Source organism: Macrobrachium rosenbergii, chromosome 50, assembly GCF_040412425.1.
Source record: "Macrobrachium rosenbergii isolate ZJJX-2024 chromosome 50, ASM4041242v1, whole genome shotgun sequence".
In the NCBI taxonomy this organism is placed as follows: Eukaryota; Metazoa; Arthropoda; class Malacostraca; order Decapoda; family Palaemonidae; genus Macrobrachium; species Macrobrachium rosenbergii.
Genome location: NC_089790.1, coordinates 36,543,218 through 36,564,104, shown reverse-complemented (window position 1 = coordinate 36,564,104; position 20,887 = coordinate 36,543,218). Strand labels below are relative to the sequence as shown.

Genomic DNA, 20,887 nt, shown 5'->3' with positions numbered 1-20,887 from the left:
TGCTTGATGTTCTATGTAGTTACTTTCGCAAAAGTAATTTTAAAACGAGACAGTGAGGGTTGGCTAGGTTTTTCTTGGACTGAATTCAGTATTTCACGGGATCAGTTAGTCAATTTTAACAGCACTTCAGAAGTATCCTCATTTAACATAGTCATTTATATTATACTGAACATATAATAGCATTTTATTATAAAAAGCGCCATAGAATTACAATAGTAAGACAATAACAGGCTGTGGACATACATCTCTCAGATAGCTTAATGAATTCAGGCATGGGATTTTTAAACACACATCCTTCGAACTTGCCCATGAATGTTCGTGTTAGATTCAGTGCTGGTGTTAAATCACTTCATTATGACTGTCAGATAAGGCTTTTAGAGCTGTAAAATGTAAACATGTGGGAATTATTTTGTAAACTCTTTTCAAGGTATCACTCAGACAAATGAAAACTGTTAATTTTTAATTCATATGTTGGATGCTGTTTAAGTTATTTTGACACCAGTTTGTAACCTTAATGCATTTTGTGCTGAATTATGTATGCATTGAAAAATATTGTAGATATCACGTCAAGATGGACACACAGTACTTGTATGCATGACTTTAAAAGTAAAGTAAAGGTGAATAGTGTCGTATTCGCAAAATTTTAAACCCTCCAGAAGCGAAATTGAAATTGATAATTGAAGGGTTTACCTAAATGAAGTATTTTGTATTCAGGAAAAATATCCTGATGAAGTATCATAATTCATATTTTTTATATCCAGACTGCAGTTGGACGCCGATGGAACAGCGTTAGTGGTACTCCAGGAGGCCTAGGAGATACTGCAGTCAAAATTCAGACCAGACGTCATTCCGAAGGTCAAAGAGCAAGAACACGTAAAGGGAGACGTCGGCAGGAAGTAGAGGTCAGGATGGCAACAACTGGAATTTTTTAGGAGCTTATAAGTGCAGCTTTTAAGTGTGAAATTGAATAATTTAGAACAATTAATCTTAAATTCGATTTTCCATTATTTTTTTTGAGAAGTTTTGCTTCAAATTCATATTTCAGATTAAATGTATTTTAATCGTTTGTAACAGTGCTAAATTAAATACAGTATGCTGAAATTTGTGCTTTTCTAAAGGTACTAACGAACATTATATATAGCAAAATTTTGCTTTCTGATGTTAGAAATCTATTTACGTTATCCAGAAACTTGCAATCAAAAATCTCAAGAGCACAATTTGAAAATTATACATAAAAAGTTTGACCTCTGCGTTCCTAGAATGTTTTGAAAATCTCAGTTGCAGAATTGGTAGTATGTTTTTTTAATGTTGATAGCAAAAATCGTATAAGCAGACGATTTTATTCTTTTTTAAAGGATACTGTTTGAAAATCATATATTAATGCAGAAATTTATAAGAAACTTCAGTAATATTTACCAAGACAGTGAGAGGTAAACTGATTGCATTTGAGTATTTCCTATTATTCATGCTTTTTCCTAATGATGCATTCCTTCATATTTCACCATTCACCTCCAAGTCCTTTTCATTTGATTGCTTTCAGTCTAATATCAATCTATCCTTGAATATCATCTCTGCTTTTTTTTATAGTTTTTTTTTTTATAGTAGTCTCAAGAAACAGTTTATACGGAGGGACCTATTACCATAGTCACAGTTTTCTTACTACCTAATGAAATGATAATTTCCTCCTTGCTCATTCAGTTCTTCAGTATTTTTTTTCTCCAAGAAAAGTTAATTGCACTCTAACTTCTCTCCATACTGTGGGTGTTGAGGTTGCTAAAGATTTGATTTGGAGAGATCACGAACTTCAAGTTTGCTAAATCTTCCTGATAAAAACCTAGTATATTATTTAACTGCCATCCCTGTTTACAAATCTTTATGGTAAACTAGGACTTATTCTTCTCACTTCTTGGTTGCTTCACCATGTGTCTCCCTCATCGATAGGGTTAAACATAAGGCGTTTTGTTTGATCATTTGATCATCTCTTTTCTTAAAGCGCTACTTTTAGTTATTGCTCTATTGTACTCGAAGGAAGAGATCCTCCTCCGGGTTAGGTAAGATAAAAACATCAGTCAGACTACAGTACTTCTTTCCCCAAATTAACTCTATTGGAAAATGTTACTTAGGTCATATTTTTTCCCTCCGCCAAGACCAAACTCAGGAATTCTCACACTGCTTGTGTACCTCCTAACTAAATACTTTTATCCTTGAAGAAGGCGGGTTCATTGCTTCCATCATGGTTAAGTGTCCATTCATCTTTTTAGTTTTGCTTATTTTTTCAGACCTGAACAAGAAAATACAGTGAGTTAACCATGAATGGTTTGTTTTCAGGTCGAGGAGGAGTTCTTTGATGACGAGTTCAATGCTCTCCTGTTCCAGCAGCCCCACATGCAACTATCAGTAGGCTCCTCAGAGAATCTTCTGGATAGTAGGGCACCACACTCCATGCTAGCTGATGGCTCAGGTATGCAGCTTCTTATGGCAGCATGAATGTACTGTATGTTGTTTAGGACCAGAGCAGTAGGGGTACATGGCGTTGAGAATCTAAGAAACAGGCCAGTAAATTTAGGGGATTTAAGAAATAATCCGTTGAGTAGCAGTTAGACCATTTTTTTTTCAAAAAGAAGCAGTTGTATGAAAAATTTAAAAAATCACATAAACTTTAAAGTAATGAGTAAGATTAAGTAGTGCACAACACAGAGTGAGTAAAACATCTCAATACCAGCTTAGATGAAATTACAGTGTGAACATAAGAAGAGAATACCAATGAAAGAGAAAAACTGTGCGCTTCCGAACATGAAATGCTTCAGTTTCAGAAATGGGAAGTTTGTTTTAGGTTCTTTGTTTCCTGGACAGTTTATATCATGGTAAATATGAAGAATGAAAATGAAAGATCTGTGATTGTTTCCAAATAAATATTTGTTATTTTGCTTAAAGCCCCATATTTTATGATTTTCATGCCTTCTGAAAGTCCTTGGATTGTTATATTGGCAAAGTGGACAGTACATAAAATAAAGATTTTAGTTTATGTCGTGCTGTTTGTGTGGAAGATACAGAAATATGCTCCGGGTTTATTTTACTATTGGTATACTCTTCTTATGTTAAGCTGCAACACTATTTGGTATTTTGTTTTGCGTTGTAAGTCATATCAATAAACATTACAAAGAATGTTTGCTAGGTAATTCCAAATCTCTTACAATACACACCTAATAGTGTATTATCATCATCTTAAACTGCTCTCAAGAAACTTTCTTGCACTTAGATGGGTTAATAGTCAATATTCACATTTTCATAGATTAATAGCAATAGTGCAATGTAGACCTAGCACTTCAATATTGCCAGAAAGCTCATTCTAATACCATAGTAATATTGTAGTTTGACCTTTCATGATTAAATACTGCGCTATCCTCTACTTATAATAAAATTGAGTAACTTGTGTAGCGAAATTAGTAGTTCATAATCAAGGTACTGCTAGAGTAATCTATTTTATTCCATTAGAGCTAGAAAGATCGATATATAACTTGAAGCCACTGCACTGTGCCTTTTGTATTTTCCTCTGTCCTTACCACTCTGTTTGTCATTGCCCCTACATGCCCAACCAGATGAGGATTAAATGGTAAGCTCCCCTTTTGTTGTGACAAAGGACTCCATGATCTTTTCTTTCTTCTTTATAGGAAATATTTGGTTTATTCTCTAAAAGAATTGGATGGCAATGCTGAAGATCGTCACTCGCAATTGGTAAAATAGTTGTAATATATGATTCAGTTACCCTGCTTTTACCCCTCGATTTGATTTATAATGCACTAATCATAAAAATACGATTAGACTGTACTAATTATTTGTCGGTTAACATAAATGGATGTACAGAAGTTTTATATTGATAACGTCATGAGATATGCTAAGGTAATCACTAATCAGGTAAAGGCGACCCTAAAAGGAATTCACATTAACGATGTGGCGTTTATGGATTTCTTGGATGCTGGTATTCATAATGGCTGGCTCAGAACAGAAGCAGAAGTGCTGGTGAATTCATCCTAAGCCTAATTTTTTTCTAGCTGATGCTGTCGGTTCTATTTATTGCTTTTAAGTACATTGAATGTATTGGATGTACAGTAGAGTAGGAAAGTGGATTTTTTATGGAATTATTTCCTGTCATGTTTTATAAAGACCCATTTCCCTTTACTATATTTCATGATGATATAGATTTGTTTTTATAAGCTTGTTGTGTGTTGCCTCATAATTCAGATGTTTTTATTTAAATGACCTCTTACCGGCTTCTTGTAGGATACATGAATATGAAATGGATTTTTTCCAATACAATAGCCTCTTGCCAGTTACAGTTAATGGGTTACAAGCATTCATTGTTGAAAAAGCAATGCAGTGGTTATTTCAAGAGTGAAAAATATTAAAATCAGCAGACATCTAATATCACAATATGGTTGTATTTAGACGAAGGCTTTATGAAAGACAACTTTTGGGCATTAATATTATAAAAATTGTTTTCCTTGTGCAGTAACATAGGTCTCAATACTGTACATTCATTCTCCTAAACATGAGTGACACTATGAACGTTGCCCCAAAAGAATAGTTGCAGATCATAAGGAATGAATGAACCAGTGAGTTGAAGAATCAGTACTACATTTATTAGAAGCTTGACGTTAAGAATGCGGTAATTTTAGGTTTGAATTTTTCAGTAGTTAACATTGCCATGAAATAAAATCTAATACAGTAAAGTACAATGTTTCATGCCCAGCTAACTATTATACAGGCAGAAATCCAATAATCCACCGACCTGTTATCAGGTTCTTTTACTAATTCGGCACCAATTTCAAATTTCATCGGCCACCATAGTTCAAAATTTCACAGACTACCGTAATATAACATTTTCACAGCCACTGTAATTTAAAACTTTCCAGCTGTCTGTAATTTAAAATTTCCCAGGCAACCATGATTTAAAATTTCTTGGTCGCTGTAATTTAACTTTTCCCATGTCGCTGTGTATTTTTGTGACTGTATTAGATCTGTAGACCTGTTTGGCAGCTTAGCGACCTGGCACGTTCACTCATTTAAAAACATGAAAGAGATCAATTCTTGTTTTTCATCATTTTTATAAAACTTACTCTTATTCAACCAAAGTTATGGCTCCAGTAAGTAAAGATGTGGTTTTGTGCTGTAAAAATCAGTGTGTGTGTGTGTGTGTGTGTGTGTGTGTGTGTGTGTGTGTGTGTGTGTGTGTGTGTGTGTGTGTGTGTGGCATATCGAAACTAGCACGAAGGCCAAGTTGAATTACCCATCAAAACATTACCGCATGATTCATACATGAAAATGATTATTGATATAAGCTTTTAATATACAATATATTATGATAAGATATAAACTAATACATATTTGCACTTGAAAGTAAATGAGGAATAAAAAAGTAATGATAAAAATATACAAAAAGAAATATGCATTTCAACACCAACATACGAACTGATTACGTTTACGGAAAGTTACCAACGAAAGAAGCCGTCCAACATTGAAGATGGTAATTTTTAATCATAGTTTTAGTTTAGATATTGTAAATAAATTAGTCAACGCCCGGCATTCGCAGGGGATAAAGACCACGAACACCCGCGAATAGCTAAAATCCGCAAATACTTGACATCCCCCTTTAAAAATGCTTATAACTGGCTGTTTAAATAGTTCAAAAACCAGACCCCCACCTCTAAAAACATTTATAACCGCTTATTTTAACCCCAAATGTATACCTTTAACTATCATCTTACACAGAATATACCATAAACTATCATCTAAAACACTTTAATATAATTTCTAAGTCATATTACAACATTACCCTTAAAAATATATGGCTTACAGCTAAGTGTGAAAACTATTCAAGTGACCCCTATTTTCAAGTACATCCATTTTCTCTCATAAAGTATTGAAGCAGTCCAGTTTCTTTGTTTGTCCAGTACATGGGGAGACCCTGGGAAGTTAATTACTGTATACAATACCTTAATATTTAATATGCATTGGAAAAAGAATATATTTTATTGATATTTTGTATTTTTACATTAATATTAATATTTGAAAATTAGTAAATAATTTTTCGTCATAAAAATGTATTTAGTCACGGAAATAACATGAAAATACAGTAATTAATTAATATATCTTGACGAAAAATTCGCAAATTACCAAATTTTTCGTGAATAATTTGCTGATAAGTTCCACAGAAAAATCTGCGAATAGGTGAAGCCGCAAATCCTGAACCGCGAAAAGGTGGGGGTCGACTGTATATGATATTTGCAAAAACAGTTTTCAAACATTTGTGTTGTGTACAAAAGAAGTGTTCTTTCTCGTTGATGGTTGTTAATATGTACCTCAGATTCAATTTTTAAAAATTACATTAAAAAAAAGGCAGATTTCACTGCTGAAATATGAATCGCTTGTGTTTACAGAATGTAGCTCGATACAACTGAAGTAAAGAAATTGCCAACTTTAAACATAAAAGCGGCAGTTATGATCGCATACTTTTGCAAAATCTTTTTATTTGGAAGTTTTGAATAATTTATTATGATATTTTTTACCCTATCATTTTTAATATTGCTTTGTTTAGTACTCACGCCTGTGCAATTCTATGCATGTTCTTGATAAAAAAAGGGGAAGGGAAAAATCAGTTGACAAAGGATAAACAATGATTGGAAAACAAAAAGAACCCCTTTTCTGGCGTTTGACAGTTTTAAACTAAAAAGTACTCTTCCAGTGAAGATTTTTAAATACGTCCCATTTCACGTCTCAAGTTTGGCAAGCCTGACCTAGACTTATCTACAGAAAATGGAACTCAAATAATTAAACCCACTGCAAATATGAACAGTTAGTATGTTGGTGATGTCTATGTCTGATGGTTATTGTTTATCATTTCAATCCTCAATTTCGTTTTTGTTACTGATTTTATACCATATCATAGTATTTTATATGTTAAAGTCTAATAAATACATAAAATAAAATCCCAAGTAATAGCATATAAAAGTAATAAACATATTATAAGCTTTAACATATAACAAATTAATAGCCAAAAGTCACTGATGTAATGTAGAGCCCTCAAGTTCCGCAATTTTGCATTTATGGTACTTTATGCAATCTTTCTTCCCTTTGCATGACATGATCTCAAAATTCAAAATTTGAATTTATTCTTGGTCAGTTTGGTTGTGGGTTGCAATTTTGAAAATGCTCTAGGTTTTTTACCACATATGTAGCCACCCATGCCTATTATTGGCCAGGGAATTTGATTTTTGCTCTCAGCCACAGCAGTTATATAGGATATTCACACATCTTGAGAGAGAAGACCACTAGGTTTCAAATCGTCAACATACTATTTTACACACTGGCCTATGACACTCATGAGATGATTGCGGCAAATGTGACATCCTTTCTCCAGCTCACTCTAGCATATATGAACAACCGTATCAATCCTATGCACTGGATAGCAGAAGATTCCAGGTCAAGTTTGTGTTGGCATGTTGGTGGAGTCATTTGTCAGATCTGCTCCACACTATTGGATTTCAGTATCTGTGCAGTGATAAATGCCATAGGCGTGTTAGTTCTCATTCGAGAACTTTGATGATAGGACCTTTAAAGATCATCGTGGTCAGCAGTAGTCGAGAAGATGGTGCAAATTTTTCTCTACAGTTTCCATGTAATCCATGGAAACAATTAGTTTCTCTAAAGACAAATTACAATGTGTGCATCACTTGCAAGATATTGCTGTCAAGACTGCAGACTTTAAAAAGAGCAGCTCCAGTATCAGTTTTAAATTCTAGCATTATGGTTATGACTATGCTGTGCTTCAGCCTATCTTGAAATTGTGCAAGAAGTCTCGTTTTCAGTCAAGAGGAATAAACATTTCTTTCTGGGTTAATCTTAGATGTCCCATTCTCGACAGGAAGAGCTTGATGAAATCAGCCAACTTGAATACTGGAGAGGGCCAGTTCAGCTAAAACATTCCTGATAGGTTTTTACAGTCAAGTTTATTAATTTTGACCTATAAGTTTGAATATGTTTTGCACAATGGTAAACCAAACACTCAAGCATGCTACTTAGCCTCAAGAGTTACCACGTCTCTAATACTGAAACAGCAGAGCAGTTTTTTTTTCTTTTATAAGTGCTGCACGTTTCCTTACACGTCAGTTAACTTGAAATTTTACTTCCTCATGCCAACTGTGTTCCAATAGTCTTCTCCAAAAAGTAATAGGCTTCGTTATCATTATTTGACAGCGATGAATGTAATCTGATGTGTGTCTTTCAGATACAAGGTTGTCACCTTTCTTGAGTATTCCTTTCTCAGTTTATTGTAATTTAGTCACGTAATTCAACTAGCATAACTATTCTTAGTTTACAGTCATTGTTGCCTCAACACCATGAACTTCATCAAGTCTTTCGAGTTGGAGTGTTACTCTTAGTTGCCCAGTTATTTTGCAAGAGATTTGTATCCACTCTGTCTATCCACTGGGAATTTGAAGAACATACGAGAGATTCTACCTTTTCTCTTTCACTTATAAAGTAGGGCTTCAAGTTTGTTTGAGCTGGAGACGAAGATGTCGCTGTGCTAGGACTTCTGACCCAATGATCATGCATACTGCTTCATTATCTAGAGGCACTTTCTTATTGCCAACTAACTAAACGTGGCACTTAATTTTTGTTGACCCTTAAATATTGAAGTCTAGCAATATATTCTCAGTGACATGTACTGTAGTATGGGTGAATAAAATTATTATAGGAACTCTGCTAAACAAACCCGAAATAAATTTTTAATAAATAAATTAAGAATATATATTGCCCACAAATAGAGAATTTAATATATCATAGTCTAAAAAGAGGAACAAAATGTAGGTAAATAGTTAATGGCCAATTTGAATTTAAAGATGTCTGCTCCCTGGACAGAGAATTCAGTTATCACTAATTTATCCATAAAAGATGATCATGTAAGACACATAAATATTAGTTTACAAGTCGTAGCTAAAATTCTAGGTCTGCTTACCTGCATGCTATTCTGGTAACCAATGACCAACATTTTGGAAAAGGGCTGCTATGCTTGTCCTAGGCTAAATTTAAACGGGTTCGGTAGCTAAATTTGCTTGCTGTATACTGGTGTGCCAAATTTGGTGGTTTTATCACAAAACGCAGAGGTTATAGTATTTTTGGCTCAGTCTTTACTACCAAAGGCCTTGGGTTTCATGCCTGTTGCAAATAAGATGGACGTTATTGCGGCTAATACAGGTGGTTGTTTGCACATTTTAAGAATAAGCTTTTGGGAATTGCTATATGCTAACTGAAGAAAATCCTTGTCGTGTAATTGTCTAAGGCCCTCCTACATTATCAAGGGCCTACAATGCCTCTTTTTAAACACCGTTTACTACCTTTTATTTTCAACTTGATCATCTGCCCTTTATTAATGCAAAATATAATTCAAGTAAAGTATATTTACTTTGCATTCATAAAGACACACAATGCACACACATTCATCATTGATAAAATTGCCATTTAAATCAGTGTCATTCTTCTAATTGCAAGATGTCTCATAGTGTTTGAAATTTTCGCCAACACTACACCTAAAGAACATTAGACTTCCATAGCTCTTGGTAAAATCTGAATCAACTCGTAAGAGCAGTTGTTCACAACATGTTCACTGAACTACAGGATCAAGAACTACTGTCGCACGCCAAAAATTAGCATAACCTGCATACGTGTTTATCATGATGCATAGACAACTAGAGAAAGAGTGGATAGGAAGATGATTGTGTTCATTCACCAAAACATCAACTGGCATAATAGTGATACCAATTATTTTACAATGTCCGCCTATATGGAAACCCTTTTCATGTCTTTTTAGTAGGGTACAATTCATACATCAACTATGATAAGCGTTTGCAGAAAAGTTGTCAGGAGTATGACGTACAATGACAAAAATATAGTTTGAATTAAACCGCTTGACATAAAACTGACATTGGCAAGGGACTAATGTATTGGGAAAATATGGAAATGGAGTAAATTAATATATTTTTTCTTGGTAATTAATACATGAAATGTTACCATAAACAATCTGCTTTTCACTTAGATATGCATGCCTTTATTCTAGCACAGATTTGAAGGTGATGGTGCATTTTAGTCGTTACTTTGATTGGGTTAGTTAAAGTTTATGAATGATGTAATCTGTCATTAGCTGCTGCTTTTTGTCTACCTTTTATTTCCTTGTCTGAATCGTGTTTTTGAATCTTATGGTAATGGATAAATGCAATGTCTCGATTGGCATTCTGATCAGGTTGCACTGGCTGCACTGAAAAAATGTCTCTAAGTATTTAAGAATAGCATGAACATTATATATAAAACAACCATTGTTCAACAGTTATTGAAAAAAGTAATTTGACTGTCTTATAATATATAAGAGGACTAAGTTACCCCATATCCTTCGCAGCATCTCCAGTCAGTCTAGGATTCAGTAGTTTCTCTCCAAGTCTTACAAGCAGCGAAGACGAGGATGACGAGGCAGAACCGAAGGAGGGAGCATCAAAAGCGGCAGCAGGAAGAGCACGCTGGAGACTGGGGGCTGTTGCGGAAGATGGAAATTCAGAAGAAGAAGATGAGAATAAGCAAAAGGAAGAGAAGAAAAACGTGAATCAGTTAGAGAAGTTGCCAATGACCAGTGAAGGTGAAGTGACTAGTGATGCGGACGATGCTTTTAGTGGCCCATGGCGAGTGAAAGACTTCAATAAGGAGTATGAACCTCTGAAAAGTGTTCAGCTTTTAAAAAATCTAGAAAAGAATCTAAGCACCTATCTTCCAACGTATTCCATCGGGAGTGATACAGAGACTGGGGAACCATGATCCGTGTTTACGATAGAGAAATCAGGTGCATTTAACGTTTGCATTTAAAGAAGATATATACATATCATGCCATGTCTTGGCGGGTTGTGTTAGGATAACGACCACTTCACAACTTTTTATTGGGAGGGAGGGTGTTACTGCATAAGTATGTACTGTATATAATTCGTTTGCCTCATACGCTCATAATACTTCATTTGTAATTCTCCATTTCATGCTAAAATAATCAACTTTACCGTCAAGCCTGAAGTAGCAGAAGGCACTGATTCTTTTTGTTGTCTCTCATAGAATTTTGTGAACCTTGTACCACTGAGAATGAATATGTATAAAGTTCACTAGAGTGTCGTATTCAGGCATTTCTTTTCATTGTTAGGCAGAGCTTAACTTAATGCTTGCTTTTACAATGTGTTTTTAAAGGAAATAAATATGTTGTCATTCTTTGGACATTTCAGTGTAGAATATGCATTCTTCTTTTTGGAGGTGGGAAAAAAGGTACGTTGAAAGTTTGCTGCAAGCTTAGCCTGCTAACAAATGGCCAAGACTTTTAGATTAACCCGAGACCTTCCCTGACTCAATCATGAGTGTCATATTGACAATGTATAGATCGAGTCAGGAAGCGGTTTCTTGTCATTGTGGACTGCTTGAGAAAATTGAGGTTGTTCATGTTAATAGGGTAAGCATTTCCAGTATAGGGCTTTCATCACAAAACATTAAAATACCAGTAACGTCTTTAGTTGTTATTTTGTTATATTGATTCGCTGTATCATTGTACTTAGCAGCTGTGCTATGTGCTGTAGATAGTCTTCTCTACCAAAGATAAAGCAGGTCTTGAAATACTGGTAATATTGATTTATACACGACCATCAGGAAGTTAGATTTGTAAAGAACATTTGCAAATACTGCATCATTTTTCATTTTGTTTATTCGTAATTATTCACTTTACAGTGGATTCATAAACATTAGAGATAATGGAGCTGTAAATTTACAATCATTATTTATTATTGTTATCATTGCCTCTTTCTAATAATGGACTGGTTTTGTATATTTATGCGTATAAATAGCCCATATCTCTCTCTGTCTATGTTACCAGGAATTTCAAGCTCTGCCCAGGAACTGCTACTGATGGGAAAATGAATAAAAATGTTCTGGATACTTGTTGCCGTTTTCTTAATATCCTCCTCGATTCAACATAAAAACGTAGAATTCACGCAAGGTTTCCAAATGTGGCCATTATATTGTTAAAATAGTTTTTTTTTTATATAATCTTTCAATCAAAACGATTTGCTAATCTACTTAATGATATCCTTCGTACTGCCATACATAGTAGACAGTTAATGATTAGTTACTGCTTTGCATGGTGATTGTGCAGGGCATCCGTTAAATCATGTTTTATAGCATATCAAGCTATTGACATGCTGTGGTTCTAGGGTTAGGTATCCTAGCGCTAATTTAGATAACTGTGTCAGGCTTATCCAAGGCATTTTATGTCCAGATTAATAATAATGGCATTTATTTTGGGTGATGAAAGTATTTAATACAAGTGCAGTTTACAAATAAGTATAAGCAAATCACCAGATCGTAACAAGACCACCAGCACTAAGAAGCAATACTCCATTTCTTCCAAGGCTTGACAACCACGAACCCAACAAACAACGCAGTCCAGTCTGTCCAGGACCAGTAGTCAGCGATTGTTTCTTGTGATAAGTATTAGTGTTATAAGGTGCGTGCTCATTGGGATATTTTCAAGTCATCGCTGTCTTGATGAATTAACCTTAATTATGATTTAAAATTGCTTGCGTTTCTTTTGATGTCGGCGTCAGTTCGAGCCACAGCAAAGCCAACAATTTTACGACGGTGAACAAGATAGGTTTCAGTTTTGTGTTTTATTGTTGAGATCAGTTAGAATTCTGTCAAAAGTGAACGAAACGACCAATAGTATTATATCCCAGCTCTCCTCTTTATTATGATATATATGATAAAACTTGAACGTTTCTCAAATCATAAATTATGGAGTTTTTTTTAACTTTTATACACTAGTTTTATAGTTCTGCCCTAGGATGGCCTATGGTAACCCCTCTATAGGCCTAAAACATGAGTTAATGAAATCGTCACATACATAACAAAATTTATCATTTCACCCTCGTAAATTTTAGCAAAATTAACCTTCCCTTACGTAAAGTATTGAAGAGATGAAGAAAAGACGAGCGACTTCATGGAGGGTTGGCCTAGGTCCGTGTGTGTTGTTTAGGTATGGACAATATGCGACTTTTATGTTAAAGTAGGTTTGTTTGTTTGCTTATGTAACCAAAGAGAGCAGTGCTAGGTTAGTTTGTTGGCTTGGTTAATAAAAGAAAGGAGATGCTTGGTTAGTTTGTTGGCTTGGTCAATAAAAGGTTAGAACTATATAGTAGCTCCGCGGCGGCGACTGCCTTCTAACTTAACTTTTTCTACAGTGTTTTGGTTGCTAATTATAAATTTACCTTTAATTTTTGGTGCTCGAGTGTAATTAACTTGTAATTAACCCCTGAAGTCCATCCAACAAGGGGTTTCCATACGCGATCTTCACAAGACAGAGCATGGGTACGTCTGTTTCGAACGGTTCATATCCCGTCCGGCAAGTGCAATAACTTGTTAACGTATGTGTAACCGCCCCCGGGCCAGACTAAACACGGCGAAGGGACATTCCATTTGGCCGACAACAAACAGATGCACCGCCAGTATGAGAACCCCTAAAAGTGTAGAAAAAACCAGTTGAAAAGGTAAAAACAGGCGCAGGGCAAATATATAGAATTACCGTTTGTTGGCTTAAACGATAATATACTGATTAAATGGTAGCCATATTAGGTTAATTTGTGTGCGTATACAACTTTTAGTAGTCTGCCTACGTAAACAATTTTAGATTAGTTTGTTTGCTTAGACAACTAAACAGATTAAATGTTAGCCACATTGTTAGTTTGTTGGCTTAAGTAATTAAACATAGATGGCGCTAGGCTAGGATATTAATCCGGTAGCAGATTCCTGAGATGTAAGCTAGTATTGCACCAGCCCCACATATTTTGCCATATCCCTAGGTTAGGTTAAGTTAATGAGGTTGGGTTAGAATTAGAATGAAATTATGATGGAATTTGGGTGTGGGAAACACAATGAAATTATTTTCAAGATACTTATATGGTTAGTTTTTAAGATATGGCATCCCGCTGTTTTCAGGGAAAGGTCCTGGTATTCGATTACATCACGGGGAAAATGCAACCAAGTATGTATCCACCACCTTTATGCGTCACCCACTCCGAGGTAACTCCTTGGGGCGCTGTGTTTAATACTAGCTCCTCTGGGATCAAAGTATTATATACACCCATTTCTGTATTGTGTGGTTGACAAACAGTATTAATAAACGATATCTTAGTGCGGCTGTCTGCTGTACTTAGCATGAGTTTACCCTGGACTCAAACAAAGATGGATACATACCAGGTTAATAATCTAGGCTAGTTTACTGGCATAAGTAGTCAAGCAAGGACGTGCTAGTTAGTTTGTTAGCTCAGGTAATTAAACAATGGTGATATTAGGTACTTTATTGGCTTGGGTAGTCAAATAGAGGTGGTACTAGGTTAGTTTGCATTTGAGGTGATGGTTTGTTTCTAAGAAGTGAAAAAATGCAGACTTAGGGGCTTGTGATATATTTTCAAGTGTTTTGACTGATTCTGATTATAGCTGGAAGTTCATGTTTCTCAAGTTGAGATTTCGAGCAAAGTTCAGTATCAGATTCATCACAAAATACACCAGGAAAACTGTAATACAGCACTGAGAGCCATTCCAGTATTGAACACTCAAGTTATTATTATTTCTTAATGGGCACCTTAACACCTCTAATTTTTCGCAAATCGTATATGGGCTATAAATATGAACGTACTACTCAAAGTGTATTTGTTCATTTGGTTTCCAGGTAATTTTATAACATTTCCTGTAGTTACTTATCAATCCATGTTAAATGAGATTAGGATGTCATTAAGGTCTATACTATATACTGTATAGAGATATTGGATCAGAAATCACAGGAGTTTAGTGAATATATTTGGTAACCCCTGGAGCGGAGAGGTACTGGGGTGGGTAAACACTCTAGGTTAGGTTAGGTGAAACCGACTGCCGAAACTTTGAACCGCCACTTAAGATTTAGGCGATCATCCATGAAACTATTTTACGAGTGCACATGTTTTTATAGTGATTCAAATGCAATCCCATCAAAGTTCTTCTCTTGTTCTTGGAGAGACGGACAAAAGATCAGGCTGTTGGCTGAGTGAAACAAAGGTGTTAAATGAGAACCCAGTAAACAGGAGGAAAAAGTGAGTAATTATCTAAGTTTTGTTACCTGTAAAGGCCTTTATTTTCCAAAGAACCATGATGTACTTGAAGATAATACACCAACATTTTATAATAACAAGAATCTACTGAGGTAATTACAGTAAAATGTGGAACAAACAAGCGATTACGGATATTTATAAGGTAACAAATCAGGGCGATGGTAGAACAATGTCTCTGCTGTTTTGTTGATTATCCAAATAACTAACAACCACCTTGCCACCTGGGTCATCAGTCTTATTGCTGAAGTTATTAGATAATTTCGTGAAAATTAATATTTTTATATGTCTGAGAAACATTCCGATATTTTGATAAAACCTAAGATTTTACGTTACGTGGGATTTGAAATTTAGTTTCCTCAATTGACTGAAGCTATGGTAGCTTGCCTTACTAGAAACATTTGTTAAAATTAATTACAAACAGTGAACTGTCAGCATATTTACAGAGCAATTTCTCACAAGGCAATAATAAAAAAAACGTTTTTGGGCTAAACAGCTAATTGCACGCTTCGGAATAGTGGAAACGAACTTCTGAGACAAAATATTGTGAAAATTAAATGTATTCCACATGACAGAGTCCCTGCTCAAAGGGTTTCATCTCATGCTTGAAAAATTAAACCCGTCATTTTGTAGCACCATTCATGTGACAGTAATAATGATCAGAATTTAGATCACTAATTACAGGAATACTCTTAAACCAGTCGTGTAACATCCTACAAGTATATGAAGGCTTTGCCCTCCACATTTTTTCAGTTAAGAAATGTAACTCTACAGTATAGAAATAATCATAGAAAAGGGTGTTCTAATTATATAATTTTTCCTTTTGTGGTTTTATGCAAATTATGCATGTATGTTAGGCGAAGAGAGCATGCTGGCCAATTTTTCTCAGTCTAGGTCACTGACTTTTTTTTGGGGGGGAGCAGTTTTGCCATTGGTCACTCTTACAAATCAATAATAAAACATTGTGTTATTTCTCATGGAATGAACATTTCAAATGTTATATGATGAATGAAAAAGAGACTGAGTATTGAAATCCAAGTTTTCTCTTGGAATACTGATGTGAGCAGTCTTTGAATTAAAAACTACACAGAAATGGTTTAGCAAGCCAGCTATAAATACATTGTGGGAGATGAATAATTTGCTAGCTCAGAAACGAAAAAACAAAATGTATATTGTCGTGATTTCAGATCGTTAGCTTGTTTAGGACATCATCATGCAGAGGAATGAACATATGTATTTCGTCATATCCCTCGGCGAAGGGGAAATTCGAATGAAATGGTAGCAAGCTGACTTAATGAAGGGTCGGGAATTTATGTAAAATTAGCTGATATGTTAGGCTTTAGAAGCCAGCTCGGGAAAACCCTCAGGTACCGAGTACTTAGGTTCCAACCGCTTTTATGACTTCGGTGGGTCAGTCACTACCGCTTTGGCCTGTCACTCAGGAGACTGAGGTCCGTTCCTGGTGTGAGTCATAAATTAATTTCTTTAAAAGACGTGCTCATGTGCTTATTTCCACACATATATATATATATATATATATATATATATATATATATATATATGTATGTATGTATATATATGTATATATATATATATATATATATATATATATATATATATATATATATATATATATATATATATATATATATATATATATATATATATATATATATAATATATACTAATCATGAAGCTGTACAAATGTCGCTTAATATCAAATCCACGCTACCTCGGGAATATCCCCGATGGGGAATTATCACCGAAGTAGAATTTATAAGTGATAAATGGACGGGCACTGCCGAGTCCGTCCATTTATCATAAATTCCCCTTCGATGATAATTCCCCTTTGGGGATATTCCCGAGGTAGCGTGGATTTGATATTAAACGACATTTGTAGCTTCATGATTGTATATATATATATATATATATATATATATATATATATATATATATATATATATATATATATATATATATATATATACATTATATAATTCACACATGTATGGTATGACTCTGGCTACCTACGGTTAGTCTGCCTATGTTAATATCAGTCCGTGTCTGCCTCTCATAGTCGGTGGAGGCCAGAGGTCCACATCAGTCCTCTCACCCCCTTCGACACCATACCATGCCTTGCTGCTTTAGGGAAAGAGCCCTTGCTGGCAGAAAGACGGATTACCCAAAACCAAACCACCTCCAATCCATCTCTGTTCCAAATAGAAATGAAATTACCTGTAGTGCAAAATGCTGTAGGGAAACCGCCCAGCTGGATGTTCAGAAATTTGAAGTGCTCATGACTGCGATTTGAGGTAGACATGGCACTATCACTGTTCGTGTTACCATTGTGGCTAAAAATAGTCATTGACTTTCACACAAACCTCGTACCCTGCATGACGTGTCTCCCTTATCGTTATGAACCTCTTTTTTTTTTTCCTTCTTTTTTTTTTTTTTTTTTTTTTTTACAAATAGACAATCCAGCGCTACAGCTGGCTTAAGAACATGAAAAAGAGAATGACCTGGGCCAGCCTCGCTATTTTTAAGTACAATAGAGCTCAACCCTTAAGACTCTTGTTAGGTTAGCGTGAAGAATCCCACAACGAAGAACAATACGTATCCGATGTGTATTATAGGCTTAACTTTTTTGTCATATACATTTCAAGTTACGCAAGAAAACGCTGTATTTTGAGTAAAAGATTCTATTCAAGTATATATATAATATGTATATATATATATATATGTGAATATATAACTATATATATATATATATATATATATATAGCAATATATATTATATATATATATATATATATATATATATATATATATATATATATATATATATATATATATGTATATATATATATATATATATATAGATATATATATATATGTATATATATATATATATATGTATATATGTATATATATATATGTATATATTTATATATATTGCCTGCAGTACAGATAAATTCACAAAGATGCGGAAATGCAATGTCACTTTGTGTTTTCAACTTTTTCAAAACCCCCAAATGAGAAAAGAATAAACCAAACTCTTTCAATGTCAGCTCTCCGGCTGAGCGATCCAAATGAAAGCAGCGAAGGAGAATTCCGGTTTTCCTGAATCCATTTTGTCTCATTTCATCAAAGAGATAAAGTGAAATTAAAAAAAGATACGAGAATCCTACACCTTGCATTCTGGGGCTACAAGTATGTTTTTGTGTGCCTGTACAGATGTATCTGATATTTGTTTGTTCTTGCGACATTCACGCCAGGCCGTCAAGTGACGGACTCTGGCGAATTGCATTTATAATTCATTTTTCTGCCTAACGTTCGATCGCTTTTGCAATGTGCACACTCGACCTTCGGTTGCACAGAGGCAGGGCGTGTCTTCTGCATTTGCTAGTTTTATTCAGAGGTGTGACCGAAGCCCAAATGCGCGAAAATGGAAGACTTTCTTCTCCACGCTATGAACTTCAGCCAAGTAGAAAAGGGAAATCTCCGCTGAACAGCGTATCTCGGGAAGGGCGTGTATCAACATACAGTTATTGACGAAAGACGTCTGTTAGCCGAGCGTAAAATGAAAGTTACTTTCATAAGTTCCTCAATACGTCAGTTTTGACCACCTTCGTCGGGTACAGTGCACAATGTATGTCAAAAAAAAAAAAAAAAATGTGAGGTGCACAAATTGGTTTTTAATGCCTCGGTTCTGGGTTATCGAATCGGTTGGTTCCTTGTATGTCTGTCTATATATATATGTGTATATATATATATATATATATATATATATATATATATATATATATATATATATATATATACATATATATATATATTATATAATATATATATATATATATATATATATATATACGTATATATATATATATATATATATATATATATATATATATATATATATATATATATATATGTATATATATATATATATATATATATATATATATATATATTATAATATATATATATATATATATTATAATATATATATATTATATAATATATATATATATTTATATATATATATATATATATATATGTGTGTGTGTGTGTGTATGTCTGTGTGTACATTTGCATTTTAATTCTGTTTGAATATTTGACGGGTCGTAACGGAGACATCTTTGATAGGATTTTTAGGTGGACGCCACAACAAATCGTTTGTAGATTTCCTGCTGTCACATACATTCCATGCGCAGTTTGTTCATGAGTTTTACTTTTTGAAAAATGAAATTGAACAGAAGTATGGAGAGCTGGCATACAGAGGGGATTCGGGGTTGTGTTCTGTTGCATCATGAAGTGGAACGAATAACCGTCAGTCCATAAAATCAGTTTAGAAGTCTTTTGTTTCACGACATCTGAGTTGAATAAGTCCCCAACTGCGAATTACCGTCGAAATTTTCGGAAAAGTTATAAAATACTGACTTTTATTTCAGCTGCCTACTTTTAGGTCACGGTGACGTAGCAAAAGTAATGAACGAAAATAATCCGACTTATCAATACACGTAAATGGAAATAAATGGAATCGGTGTTATTAATTTAATGGTTATTTTATAGGTCATCATTTGTTCCGCTTTTATAAGTGCCGTGTTTACAAAACCTTACGTCACCCCTTAATTAGAAAAAAAGTTAATTATTTTGAACTTTTATTGTTTCTTGAGAGAGAATTTCATTTCTTGTTTCTGACTGATTTTAGTCAAAGTTTTGTCTTCATAGGAGCTGTGACCAGATCTTAGTCTCATTTATTTTTACAGGTTTTCCCAGTCGTTGCTTTCAAGTATTAAATTCATCTCGAATTCTTTACTCTCAGTTGTTGATGAAAAGCAGAAATGACTCAGCACTAATAGAAGAATGGGGACTATACAATGACTATGAAACAACGTCTTGGAAAGCTATTTTCGACAACAATAAATATATTTTTTCCATTACTCTTTTATAACTTTATAAGATTCAGATGCCAAATAAGATGACTGTCAATCTTTTTGGACGCGTTAGTGTTTCTCATTTTCATCAAAGGTCTTTGCTAAAATCTGGGTGAGTGCAATAACAATTTTGATTATTTCTTTTCCGATATATTGTTTTTTTTGCTCGAACAGCGTTTGTGTATAGAATAAATGCCCATTCTATTACGAAAATAATTTTTTTTATTTATGCTCTTTAAAACTGAAGCAAGTATATGGACACATACGTAAATACCCCAACACGTACACCACTACGTCAACAGACTTTATATAGAGATATTCCCGCACAGTAATGTTAACCTTACACGTTCCTGCAATTAATGGGTTAACCTTTAACCGTTATACGTATTTACTATACAAATACGGAATGAAATCCAGAGACCAAGTTCGGCCCGGCCATGAAATTAGCCCTTGGTGGTGGTGGTGGACCCTTTCCTTAGTGTGAACTAGCCAAGTGTCGGTACAGTAGCCAACCACGTTATTAATTGTTATTCGTATTTCCGTAGCGGGGAAATACGAGTGTTTTTCTGTCATGTGAATGATTTTTCTCTTGCTCTTATTAAAAAAATTTACATTAAGCTGTTCAGAGTCGAGATTTTCCAAAGCTCTTTAAATTACGTTTTGTCTCACTGAAATTGACTTATAAAAATTAGTTTTCCAAGTGGATGCAACACTGGCACGTCAAAATGGAAAGCTATT

At 34.4% G+C, this 20,887-nt stretch overlaps 1 protein-coding gene across 1 annotated transcript in view; it reads left to right on the top strand.

Moving 5' to 3' along the window:
- The window catches only part of LOC136832837 (uncharacterized), a 305,259-nt gene extending 293,250 nt beyond the window's left edge, over window positions 1-12,009 (top strand). The window contains exons 15-17 of the mRNA XM_067094488.1: window positions 762-902; window positions 2,329-2,461; window positions 10,451-12,009. Coding sequence (XP_066950589.1) covers window positions 762-902; window positions 2,329-2,461; window positions 10,451-10,860 — 684 coding nt within the window. The 3' untranslated portion in view covers window positions 10,861-12,009. The remainder of the gene's footprint in view (window positions 1-761; window positions 903-2,328; window positions 2,462-10,450) is intronic.
- The last annotated feature ends 8,878 nt before the right edge of the window (window positions 12,010-20,887 follow it).